Source organism: Amphibalanus amphitrite, unplaced genomic scaffold, assembly GCF_019059575.1.
Source record: "Amphibalanus amphitrite isolate SeventyFive unplaced genomic scaffold, NRLGWU_Aamphi_draft 000791F_arrow, whole genome shotgun sequence".
Classification (NCBI taxonomy): domain Eukaryota; kingdom Metazoa; phylum Arthropoda; class Thecostraca; order Balanomorpha; family Balanidae; genus Amphibalanus; species Amphibalanus amphitrite.
The window spans coordinates 1,333-14,890 of record NW_024882285.1 but is presented as its reverse complement, the minus strand read 5'-3'; the positions used below and the strand labels follow the sequence as shown (position 1 = coordinate 14,890).

At 47.2% G+C, this 13,558-nt stretch overlaps 1 protein-coding gene across 1 annotated transcript; it reads right to left on the bottom strand.

Annotated features, from left to right (window-relative positions):
- Positions 1-1,577: 1,577 nt before the first annotated feature.
- On the bottom strand, positions 1,578-12,131 carry LOC122366211. The gene is made up of 4 exons (XM_043338190.1): positions 12,037-12,131; positions 3,498-3,729; positions 3,026-3,266; positions 1,578-2,788 (listed from the first exon to the last, which is right to left on the bottom strand). Exons 2-4 carry the CDS (start codon positions 3,726-3,728, stop codon positions 2,736-2,738), a joined length of 525 nt encoding a protein of 174 aa, XP_043194125.1. The 5' UTR covers position 3,729; positions 12,037-12,131; the 3' UTR covers positions 1,578-2,735.
- Between the last annotated feature and the right edge of the window lie 1,427 nt (positions 12,132-13,558).

Sequence of the window (13,558 nt, the reverse complement as noted above, 5' to 3'; positions counted from 1 at the left end):
CGCATCGAATGATATACATGATGACCTCGAGGTCACGTGACCTGAGGTCAACCTTTGACCTTGACCTTTCGAGGTCAACATATATATCATTCGATGCGGATTGACGAGAGGATCACGATGATGCCCTTAGTTTGTTCCTATCTTGACTAATTCGAAAGTTATTCGAGAAAAACTCTCTCCATATTTAGCGCCGCCATTTTGACTTTTTCGACCCCTGTGACGTCATCTTTGACCTGACCTGAAAATGACCTTAGTAAAAATTGTAGATCTTGACCGTGCGTATCCGATGCCGTTTACCGCTTGTCGGTATCTTGCTTCGTTCTCGAGATCTCAGGGGGGGGCGGTCATCCGCCCCCCCCCGTCGGTACTAAGTTGGCGCAGACCCCCGTCGGTGCGCGGGTTAACCATTAGAGCCCTACCAATAAGTTTCGGAAAGTGTCACCCGTGACACGGACCATTCTGATTCAGTCGCTACTCACTAGCATGCAAGGCCGTTGCAAGTTACGTGTGGCATTCAATACACAATTTATTTTTGATAAATTACACTAATTACATAAATTATTAATTATATAAATTACAATACACAATTTATTTTTACCGAATGGACCTAAAAATTCGAAGAAACATTCTCATTTTGAACGTCATGTTGAGGTGTCATCGGCATCCCGTCTTACCGCCCTTTGTTTGGCTGTTGCGCCCACGTTGAGCGTGGAGCCACGAGCCCACATATTTCGTGACAGCCTTGTTAGGGACCCGGGGCGGCCGATTTCGACACATGATAGCGAACCTGTGTAGCACTCGCTAATGATGACACCAGAGCAGTCCACTTGGTGGTGCATAAAAAGATTCCACGGGTATGGTGGCGGACGGCCGAATCAGCATTGGTTCACGACCCTAGCAGCCCGAACTCCAGCCCTGCTGTATTTTAGCAGTAGGTAGTTATAGGAGATTCTCGCTCGATGGGGATGAAGTTCTTCGCTCCATTTTTAACGCCTGCTTGAATAATAACGTTGATCGGAGACGTTTGAGCCGATTTGTTCAGTGCACGGCCACGATATAATGAAGCTTATGTTCGTTGCTGGTTTCTATCTCATTGCAATGTTGAACAATCCAAAGCTGAGGATTGATGTATCTCATTTATCGTAACAGGGATAACTTTTGAGAACAGCAGGAAACTGACATCTTTTGAATTTAGTTATTACATTTGTCAGTTTATTTAAAGTCGTTTATTTCTCGATTTACTCGAAGGGAATTAGGGAATGCCTTCTGGATGTGATAGGTTAAAAACGTGGCGTGCTATTCTTCATGCCTACTTATGCATACCGTAATATTTAACTGACGTTTTACACAGCTGTTATATGCTGTTTCTACCCTAATTGTTCACGTATTTTGCTTGAAAGTTGTTTTTGTGTGTGTGTGGGGGGGGGGGGCGAATGGCGATGCACATTGTGTATTGAATTGGCCGTATTTGTACTTTTCACTATACCCATACCGCAAACTAGTGTTCAAACACCACTGGCACTCCGCCTCATTTTTCTCTCGCTCCAACATCAAAAAGGCACTGTTTTGCACATGATTTATTCGGCAAAGACCCGGTGCGGAGATGGTACATTAGGTCACCCGTAGCTGCACTCCTGTCGGCCAATATGACCAACAGAATGGGGTGAGCAACACTGGTGCGCGGGCGCCGTCAGGAGGGGACAGGAGGGGACGATTTACGACGCTCGAAATAGAGTCTTTACGTTCAGACGGGACGCATTATTATACGAGAAATATTGACAGGAGCGCGCGTCCCGTGCGTCCTCTTTCGGCGGGGCCCGCGCACTGATGGACACGTTTGGTGAGACCTCGGCCGTTTGGCGCTTTCCGTCAGTTCGGAAGTAGAGCATCGGGAATACTCAAAGATTGCTAGTCACAAAAATGATTGTGCTGCAAAGTATTCCTAGGTTGCTTCCTTAGTCCTATCGGTCTGAAGCATGACAACATGAAGATTTCTTGTACATGTTTCTATGATAACCTATGCATAGACGATGTTACAGTTCAAACATTAACATTTAAGCTTCCTGAACTTCAAACTTGACCCTTAGCTGACTTAACCGACTTCGACGAAGCGTAACGTTTAACGATGCAAAGGATTGAGTAACCAGCTCTCGCTTGCTCTGCATTCAACTTTACAGAACACGAGTTATATAAACCAGCATTGAAAGTACGACACCAACCTGCATGCATAGACAACCTTTTACGATAGGTACTTTTATATCCAGCCTCTATGTGCCCGCAAATAATCTCCACGTCTTAATCTGTATCATATTTAATTCGAATTTCAATACTTACAATCGTGTACATAAAAACAATTGCTGGGACTTTTCCGATCGTGAATGATTGATTTAGGTTTATTATGCGCAAGTGTCTATTAAATTTATCATATTTTGGTAAATAACACGCTTCGGATAGTGGTATGTTATAATTTCTGACATTTCTCGCATTCTTTTGATAAATCCTTCCGCCAAAGCGAATTTTCTAAACAGGACATGTTTGTCCCAATCGCTTCCTCCCATGGATGTAGTTAGCGCCCCACTGGTTCCGTTTCCTTATTGTAGCTGTTATCCAGAGCGCCAAGCCCGCCGGCCTCTGTTGGTGGAAAGGGCCGACCTCATGTCATCGGAGACCGCGCCCTGGCCGGTGGCCCGCGCTCACCAGCGGCCGTCACCGGTTGGTGCCGAGACTCGAGGTAATCACTTGCCGCGCGCGCCCTTGAAATTGCACACTTTGCTGAGGCACATGTAGCCTGGAAATACACAAAAGAAGTAGTTATCGTCAGAAGCTTACACGGCGGATGCAGAACACTGTCGTCATCATTTGAAAGCAATATAAGTTTTTCGCACCGTGGAGTGTGAATGCCAGGATAGCTGTCCACGGCTTATGATCTTGAGTAAAGTCCTTGGAACTGTTCACTGCAAGCATTTGTAAATGATATTTTCATAAAACATTGAATAGATGCCGTACAGTTGGCTGCAGATCATACCTCGTGCCTGTCTGAGCAGGTCGCTCCTGTAGGGGTAGCTGCGCTTCTGGAGCTCCCTGAAGCGCCTCAGCAGCTGGCGGGTCAGTTGCTGGTGCTGCTGGCTGCTGAGCTGCTGCTGCTGGCTGCTCCGGTCGCCGTCCGGCCCGCTCCGGCGGCGCCGCGGAGGCTGCAGAGAGGGTACCGAGGGTAGAAGACGGCCCAGCAGCTGGCGCAGCACGGCACTGTCCTCGCCGTGCTCCTCCTGGGCCGGCAACGGCGCGGTCAGTTGGGCCGGGGGCTTCTATGCAATAACGAAAAACGCCAGGTTTTTAGTCGCTAGATCCTTGCATTTTTACTTATCGCAAATTCAAGCCAAGTCGGCAATCGGCGCCCTCTCGATAGCGGTGCATGCATAAACGAAACAATTCAGGGATATTTTCTAAATGGACCCTCAAATATCTGTAAAAAGTGGCCGCTGGTATAGCAGCCTCACCGTGGCCAGCTGGTCCTTGACGTCCATCAGCGGCGCGCCGGTCTTTTGCTGCCATGCGGTGCCGGGCGCCTGCTGCAGCTCGTGCTGCTGATCAGTGCCCTCCACCAGGCCCATCGAGCTGAGCATGACGTCAGTGCCGTCCGGCAGCTGCTCCACGGACGACGGCCGGCCCTGGACGGAGACCCACAGCAGAGCGGCCCAGAGGCAGGGTAGGAGGTGGCATCGGACCATCCTGGCGGGTCACAAAGGGGTCACACGGGTTAGGAAGGGTCACACGGGTCACCGTCCACCGACACGGTAGAAGGTGGCACCGGACCATTTTGGCGGGTCACAAAGGGGTCACACGGGGTCACAGGCAGGGCAGTAGGTGGCACCGGACCATCTTGACGGGTCTTCGGGGTCAGACGGGTTAAACAGGGTCACAGGCAATGCAGGAGGTTAGTGTTTGACCATCATTGCGGGTCACACAGGGCCAGCCGGGTATAACAGGTCAAGGAGATCAGGTTACACCAATTCATACAGTCAAGCCGGGTCACAAACACTTCTGGCTACTAAATATCCGTTCAAGGCACAAGTTGGCAACTATTTATTTACAGAAAGTAAAGAAACGTTTGAACGTGGTCAGGGTCCATTGTGAAGTCGGGAATTGCTAATCGCTTCCTCGATCCGACTTATTTAGCGGGCAGTTTTTCGATGACGCAGTTAGTCTGAACCTAAATGTCAACAAATGACGGATTGTTTCATTTCACGCCCTGTATCTGATTCCCAAAGGATATGCGTCACCTCACGGATAAAAGTCCCTGTTGTATTTTATTGTTGTATTTATACGCCCTTTCCGTTACATTTAACTTCCACCACCGCGTGGTTACCACTACCCGCAACTACCCGTACCTACCCGATGTTTCCAGTACCTATGTAAGTATTTCAGTCTTGTGTGCACTTTTTAGAACGTTCTCGGAAGCTGGGGATACGCTCTTATGACGCTCCAAAGGCACTACAAGACATGCTGCCATCAACGCCTGGGCGCGAGTTTTGTCGATAACCTTTAATGTCCCATCACTCATATTGGCTTCCTGGTGTGACATTTTCTTCTGCGGCCGTCCCCGGCGCCCCGCAGAGAGGGCCGGCGGTGACAACAGACCTCTGCAGGCCATCAGGGTAGCGGTGACGGCGCGCCGCCGCATTGTGCGCTGCTGATAGAGCGTCCGCTGACCGGCCGGCGCCGCGGGAGGTGCTCAGACACCGCGGCCGTCTCCCACGACCAGGAGCTATCTATCGACTAGCCCGTGGATCATCGTCTGACCGCCGACACACCGACCCTGTCACCTGCCGAGCCCCGTCCCCTCCCGTCCCCCTCCCCAAGACCGCGCCGCTCCCATCAGCAGCTGAGCCGAGATATCCGGGCGGGCGACGCGGCTGGAGGGTAGACTGCACCGCTGGACACCCGTGTGTGCCGGCACAGTCTACCACCTCAGGCATTCGATCGCTCGGGCGCTATACGGAGCATTGCCGTCTCGACTCACTTTCGAACGCCGTCCACCGCGCGGCGCGCCTTGAAACCCAAGAAAATGACATTTGGTAAAAACTTTGTCAATGCCGGTGATGCCAAATGGTAGCGCCAATGCTGCACATCGCATACCGTACGGCGTACGTACACCATACTGTACCGTAGCTAAGCTTAGCTTGAATCTTGAAGATAACAAATGTGAATGTAAGCAAATGTGTAATTGTGTAAAATATGATACGCCAAAAATGACAATGAAATTGGATTTAACTAGAGGCAAGCATCTTTCTAAGCGTTCCATGTGACTTCTACTACGTGTGTGTTGTTCATTGACATACATCTATTGTATACCTGTTTTAGAGTTTTAGACATTCCAATATGTAATAACACCGACCTACTTCAACAAAACACTACCCTAAAGGAACCCTCCCACCTTCAAAAAAGTTAATGAATTAGCATGAACATGATGTCGCTCGGTTCAAGAAGAGCGAAAACGAAAATCTACCAAATTTCACCGAAAAAAAAATATTCACTGGTTTTCAAGATATTATACTTTTACTTTTGTTTACTTTTTGGGATCTCCGCTGTTCCTAGCGACTTTATTTAGAAGCAATAGTTCGGCAGCTGAAAGTGCGGCAGTTGTTGCGCGCAAAACAGCACACAGGCAGCATAAGCAGCACACATCGTATACCACCGTGTGCTACCAAACGTTTTAGTAACAGATTTAAAATCGTTAGATCTGCGCTGATGTCACACATTTAGAGGAAGGATTTAAATGCATTAGCCGCTCTGAATCCAAAGTGCTGCAACTTCGAAATTAGATATTTTCGATTTGAGGCATTACTTGATGTTCTGAGTGCTTAAACCGGTAAGTGCAAGTCAGGGACCCCATTTTGGCCATCTCAACTCAAAACTGATGTTAAGCTGGGATGGTCACTTTAATAGGTAGGTATTAGGTACATAGGTAAGCAAGTAAGCAACAACATGAAGAAAAGGCTATCAACAAGTGAGACTTTCACAGAATGTAAGTAAGAGTAGCTGAGAGACGCATATAAATACAGCATACCAAAGCTCATGTTGATAATATGAAACACATTGCTAAGCAGTAAATACACAAGTTGTGAATTAAGCAGCATTATCGTATAATTAATATGGTTATTAGGCAGATAGAGAGCGATCCTTATTAACCTAATCGGATTACGCATAGTGGCACTGGCAGCTGCAGGCACCCATAACGCGATGCGCTTAAGGCCTAGCTACACTATGCGTTTTCTGCGTGCGTTTTTTGCGAGTTTGCGTGTTTTGCAAAATATCGTTCTAGGAAAAAGGTTATTATTAACCCGCGCACCGACGGGGGTCTGCGCCAACTTCGCACCGACGGGGGGGGGGGGCGGATGACCGCCCCCCCCTGAGATCTCGAGAACGAAGCAAGATAGCGACAAGCGGTAAACGGCATCGGATACGCACGGCTAAGATCTACAATTTTTACAAAGGTCATTTTCAGGTCAGGTCAAAGATGACGTCACAGGGGTCGAAAAAGTCAAAATGGCGGCGCTAGATATGGAGAGAGTTTTTCTCGAATAACTTTCGAATTAGTCAAGATAGGAACAAACTGAGGGCATCATCGTGATCCTCTCGTCAATCCGCGTCGAATGATATATATGTTGACCTCGAAAGGTCAAGGTCAAAGGTTGACCTCAGGTCACGTGACCTCGAGGTCATCATGTGTATCATTCGATGCGTCTTGACGAGCTGAACACAATGAGACCATCCACGCGTCTGTATCTTGTTCCTGTACGGAGTTATTGGCCAAAAACCTTTGGTGACCTTTGATGACGTCACATGACCTCACAGCTGCCCAACAGCAAAACAGACCTCAAGATAGTGAAGGTTGATCGTATATGAAGTAATGTATGGTATATGGGGCCATTCCGACCCGTTTTAGTGGTAAAAACAGGGAGTTGATTTTTCCCCCATTGACTTATAATGGGGAGGTCGCGAAATTGACCTGACCTTAGGTCACCGATATCAAAATTCCGAGATACACAAATTGTAGCTACTAATGACCTATAAATATCCTGCGACTTCAAAGGCCTCCGACATCTACTGTAGCTCTGACACGGTGACAAAGTTGCAAAAAAGTGACTTGAGGTTGGGTCATTCAAAGTGACCTGGTGACCTGACCTTAAAAGGTAGGAGGTTCAAACTTGCACACCATGTGTAAAATTGATGAGGTTAGTCATACCAAATTTCGCAACCTCAGGGAGGGGCGGATATCCGCCCCCCCCCCCGTCGGTGCGAGGGTTAATTAACCTTCTTTAATATTTACATAAAAGTTAATAAAACGTTTATGTTAATTAAAAGTTTATATGAAAAACATTTACCTAACAAAAACGTAATGTCGTTTCTTTCTAGAACGATATTCCGCAAATCACGCAAACTCGCAAAAAAGGCACGCAGAAAACGCATAGTGTTGCCAGGCCTAAGCATCAAAGAGACATAAGATATTTATTCGTTTATGTTTACGGCGATGCCTCGAGTAACATTGTTTCTGAAGGAATGTCCGGAAATAACTTTAACAATGCTACGGATCCTTCTTTTCAATATTTTGAAATGTTAGAGGGAAGCATGCCCAATTTGGAATTTATGAAATTACTGCATGAAGTTCAGATTCAATCATAAGCACATACATGTCACGTCGTCATATACTTATTTTACGCTAGTCTCTTCGCACACTTCCTGGACTAGTTCAGCTACATAAACACGCGTTTGTATTGGCTCAGGTTTCACGCGTCTGACGACCACCATTACTATGTCTGCACGCTTGTCTGTAGCTTTTGTCCCCGTCTCTGGAAACGCTCTCTAAGCATTGGCAAACACATAATATTTGTTCAGTGGACTACTGGCGGTACAGTTTCTTTTTGGCGCTTGTGCGCCACCATTCTGACCTACATGGTATGTGACTATTGATGTATGTACCTAAGTAATTGGGGTAAACAATCAGTAGGTAGGTAACATTTCCAGCACGCCGACAGATCACAGCTGCAAACGTTGTAGTAACGATGTCGTAAGCGAACATGCATGGAGACGTGGGCTAAAGGTGACGAGCTTTTGCTATTTTTTATGAACTGATATATTTTCTTTGAATGAATACAAAACAAGGTAGGTACTGCTCACTTGTTGAATGCAATATCATAGGCGCGGGAGCCGGGGGGGCAGTTGGGGCAGCTTGCCCCCCCCCCCCCACTCTGGGGCCGTGGGGGCGGTGCCCCCACAGCTCTGAGACGGAATACCACACTTTTTTTGCAAATGTTTTCTTTTTTGTTGAAAAAGCCGAGGGATGAAAAATAAGTGGCCTAAAACCGGTGAGAAAACTAGATTTGGGGGTACCCTAGGCTGATCTCTATTATGGTGTGCCGGGTGCCCCCCGCCCCCCAGTCGGAAAGTAGTTCCCGCGCCACTGTGCAATATTGATGCATGTTATAGGAAATAATGATCTTACAAAAGTAGGCAGAAAGCCAAGTGATCATAATATAATAGAGGCAGATAGCATATAAAGCGGGAATCATTTACAGAAATGATCATTTAAAGGTAGTGTGCCACCTTTGAAAGATTTCCCATTTTATTTTTCCTAGGATAAGAAGCTTCTGTTTTTACCTAATTTCGCAAAAAAAATCAAAAATGGGCCTGGAAAAGTGCCTTTTTTGCCTAAAAGTTTATCGGTTTTTCGATATGTATAACAACTGTAGTGGGCTGACCTGCAAACAGGCGTCGGCAACAATCGCGAGTGCGGCGCACATGTGACAATAAGCAAACGTCATTATAGAGTTACGACGTACGGGAATGAGTTATCAGCTGTCTAATCGTAGACAACACATTGTCGAGCCTTAAACTGTAAGCCTGTATTGGTATTGTTTCTTTTATTTGGCTGTCGAACATTATTTATGGTTTGAAATATGATTTTATGTAAAATAATTGATATGAAAAAGCCATATCTTAAGGTATGACCCCATTTCACCACACGCAAGTGGCAGAAATGACAATGATCAGCTGACGCATTTTTCTTGGCCGAAGTCAGAGCGCGCGGCCCGACGCACCACCACCGCACCACAAAGTATGAGCAGAAGCCGCGCCCAAAGCCAGGGCCCCGGTAACGTGAGGTAGCCGAGTCGGGGCAGCGTGCGCTGACCCAAGCCGGGGCCGCAGCTTTGGGCGCGGTCTACCGCATCCCCGCGGGCAGCCCCGGGCTATCACATGACACCGGGAGGACGCGCGGCCCCGGCTTGGGTCAGCGCACGCTGCCCCGACTCGGCTACCTCACGTTACCGGGGCCCTGGCTTTGGGCGCGGTCACCACTAACCTAACAGGCGTGTTCGAAACCGCAGGAGATGATGATGAACGGGTTTATCGAAACTTGATTGGATGAGCATATCGGTAATAGCGATTTCAGTGTGTGCATTTATTGTTCATAGTGGTGTGAAATGTGGTTGGGGTACGACCGACAACCCGTCGGGGCGAATTTCGCACTGGGGTACTCAAAATTTGAAGAATTTAAGACGTTTCCATGAGTTTTGAAGGTATGGATAAGTTCTAAAAATCCGGTTCTCCTTATCTGGGCCATTAACTCCATACGGTCCAGGAAAGCTGGCACACTACCTTTAACAACAAGCAGACGCACCCTTACCTCCCTAGGGAGGTAAACTACAGCACCGACCACAGAAGCTTCTGTGGTCTGTTTCCATGAGCCTGGCCGGTCTGAGCTGGTGTGCAGTGGGTCAGTGAGTGTCACGGGTATCGTTGACTAGAATTAATCCATTGGTCAGCACCGGCTGCACCAACACAGTTTCAATCATAATCCACAGGGGAAATTCAGTCTTTGCGACGGCATGTATCGTAGCCGATATCAAGTGACGTGTCTCTCGGCCGCGCACTTGCTATTGGAGAACGGCCACCAAAAATGTGCCTACTGCCTACTCTTGGGCTTCTGTGAGCGTTGATGTTTTTATCTCCTTCCATTGTCAGTCCTGTTTTCCGTGCGTAGTACCTATGCGTACCTAAAATGAATGAAATCTTAATTATTTCCAGTGGAAGCTCGAAATGAGCCATCACGCCATATATTGCAATGTTCCAAAAAAAGATCATTCTGGGAAGGTAAGACGAAAAAGTCCAATATTTTATGAAGTGTGCGTTTGATAGAGCACGTGTTCGGTGTATAAAGTTACAGCCAACTGCAGTTTTAGCCTGTAGTTTTGTTTTACCGGTTCAGTCTCCATACCAGATACACATGAGACATACACCATACACATACACCATACACATGAGAAGAGAGAGAGAGAGAGAGAGAGAGAGAGAGAGAGAGAGAGAGAGGAGAGAGAGAGAGAGAGAGAGAGAGAGAGAGAGAGAGAGAGAGAGAGAGAGAGAGAGAGAGAGAGAGAGAGAGAGAGAGAGAGAGAGAGAGAGAGAGAGAGAAGAGAGCAGAATCAAGACAGGGAGAAAAAATAAAGATATAAAGAATGAGGGGCAAATAGGACAGGATTTCTATTGCAGGGGCAAAATTTATAAAACTCGTATCAATCGAAATTGTCGGAACCGATTTGAATTTCGACTCACAGCTTGTGATTGGATAGGCATCGTTTGTGAGGGCCCACAAAGTCAATGGCAGCTTGTGGTGTGAACACTGGCACTAACCAATGTCATCGAATCAGCCAATCCGTGTGAACGACCATGGTTTCGCCTTACATCGTAAGGCGAAGCGCTACCGTAGCCTTTTACAGCCGATGTTCGGCATCAACTGTCGCTCGCCAACTGAAGTACACCTATACTTTCGACCAATGGTGATTGAACAGCTTTTGTCAGGCAAAATCAGGAGTCAGGACCTAAAGTTGGTTATCTTTCTCCTTTCGAATTCGAATTTACGGAAAGCAGCATAAAATTACACGATGAATAGAAAAGCTACCGTAGTTTCGTGCAACCTTGACCACCAAGGGCAACTTTGGCGCACTCCTGTAAAACTAATTTGTTTTGCAGTAACGTTTTACAATTAAGGGAAAGTGGGGTAAAGACGGTGCTTCCCTGACAGTTTTACCCCACTTTACCCTAAGTGTAAAAAGTTACGGCAAATTAAATTAGTTTTCTAGGCGTGGGCCAAAGTTGCCCTTGGTGGTCAAAGTTGCACGAAACTACGGTATTAAAAAGTTACGGTAAGTAAATGCCGAATACGGTAGGTATAAAGTCTGAAGTTTGTCATATCCCCAGGACCGTGTCAATGCCAATCTCGTTCACCATGGTTTCATCTGGCTAGTGGTTCGGTCACTGCTGCGCTACCGACTGAATGCACGAAAGACGACAGACAACTCAAACGTCGCCCTCATTATCGCGCTGGAGGTCAATCAGCCAAATGCTTTCAAGAGAGGTCACTGAGGCGGTCGCTGCTTCTGAAAGCTGAAGAAGGAAATAAAAGCATTTCATTCTTTTATAGCATTCAGTCTCCAATTATGCACCCAGCAATTGAATGTTTCAAACCCAATCTTGTCTGCGGTTCAGGCACAAGGTCACCTAGATTTATTTGGAGGCATGGTGTATTTTTCATTTACAACTCCTATTACCGTTAACTTCTATGACTTTTTATGGTCCGTTGACAAAACAAATTTAGTTTTGAATGATCACGCTAACGTTCCTGTACTCTTTAGCTTTGGCCTATTGCCTACATAATTTCACATTGTTTTTCTCGTGTAAGGTACCATTTTATGGTCTACCAGAGACTCTACACACCTTTTATGCATGCATTCTTTATAGAATATACGGAATTATGCTAGGTAGACCCTGTTTGGTGTTTCGGAAAGCTTATGCCAGTTGCAGTTCGTCCGGCGGACGGACGACGTCCGCTGTTAGTTTTTGCATAGTTCATAGTTGCACATGCTTGGTGTTGCGGCTCGTCTCACGGTTCATCCCTCCGCCGTCTCGCCGGATCCAGTGGTCCAAGCCCGGAGTGCCTCCCAGTGAGACCCACAGCCCCTGTCCAGTGCCCGGGCTCACCTGGTCTGTCTCCTCTGTCCGAGAGTCCGAGCTGTCAGGGTCCGCCGTGGTGTCGCCACTGCCGCCGGCCCGTGTCTCGAGTCCACACCGCGCGCTGTAGTGACCGGGCCGCCGTGTCCTCCGGCTATATAGGCCGTCGGCTACCTGGTCGGAGGCAGCATCACGAGGCGCGCGCCGCCGTCCCTGCCGCCGCCGCCGCCGCGTTCCTTTACTCCCACGTGCACAGAGAGCAACGAACTCACGGCAAGACAAAATGCGGGATGACACGAAAACTTGGGTGCAAAGACCTGAGATCGGATGACTTATTAGTATTATATTGTATTTAAACCGAATACGAGTCCAAACTCTCCGTCAGACTCAGGACTAACATTCGTTGGGCAATGATTCACCAGTGGGACAATGTCTTAGAAAAATCGACGACTTCGAGACTTATCTATGTCGAAATGTGGGTGTATAGTTCAGCCAACGGGCACTACGATTCCAAGGGTCGTAATGCAAATTGCCACTGCAATTCCATGGTCTAGCAGCAGTTTCATTGTCAGGAAGCTCCATTCAGTCGCTGCGAGGCCGTTGTTCGAGCTAATTGAGCCAGCAGCTGTCATGAACTCCTGTGTATAAAGCATGATTCTCACCATTTCGAAGCAGCGTTTGTGTACCGGGTTGCCAAGCATTTACGTTGATATTCATACCACGTTAGTCTTAGGCGGAAAACCAATAATTAACCTGCTGAATGTTGCATTATCTTGGTGCCAACTCTGCACTCGTTCATGGAGCATACGGCAGCTTAAGTAACACGTATCTAGTTATCATACGGACTTAACGTTTAAGCATCAATACTTTTCTTTATATATGAAAGGTATAATTGTCAAATATATGTACGTTTTGAATAGTCGTACTCATGAGCATTGAGCATCAGACTGCATTTCTTAATTTACATAGCTATGAATTCAAGTTACACCTTTTTACCTAGAATATGCTCCACCCGTATGCAACACTGCTCATTTTGACTAACTTTAACTACGATATCGGCACCGACCGGTGGCCCTTCCCCACATGCACAACTTCTCACCCAATCAACAGATTTCTAGACGTTACATAAAACTGGGAAGCCTTCCTAGAGGTTGTGATATCGGAGTTTCATCCAAACGTGTCTGAAAAGCCACATAGAAAAGTTTGGATCTTGCCAAGTGCCAAAGTACCCAGAAATCCAGCTCCACACGACACTATCTCTATCGGTGCATCACTGCCGATGGTGCTATACCATGAGAGGACAGCTCTTAATCAACGGCACAGCGGCTTTACTGGATCAGGTCGACATGCATCTGTGGATCATATCCGGGGCTTGCCAAAGGTCACTGCAGCTAAATGACCGGGCGAGGGATGAGGGCCGTGATATTGCAGTAACGCTTTCGCACTCGCTAGTTATGCACTTGCATGCGTACTAGTGAGTTATGATAGAGCTAATATTATTATTTAATTTTTACGTTGCCTACTTAGTATGTAGGCCAATGTGCATTTCAAG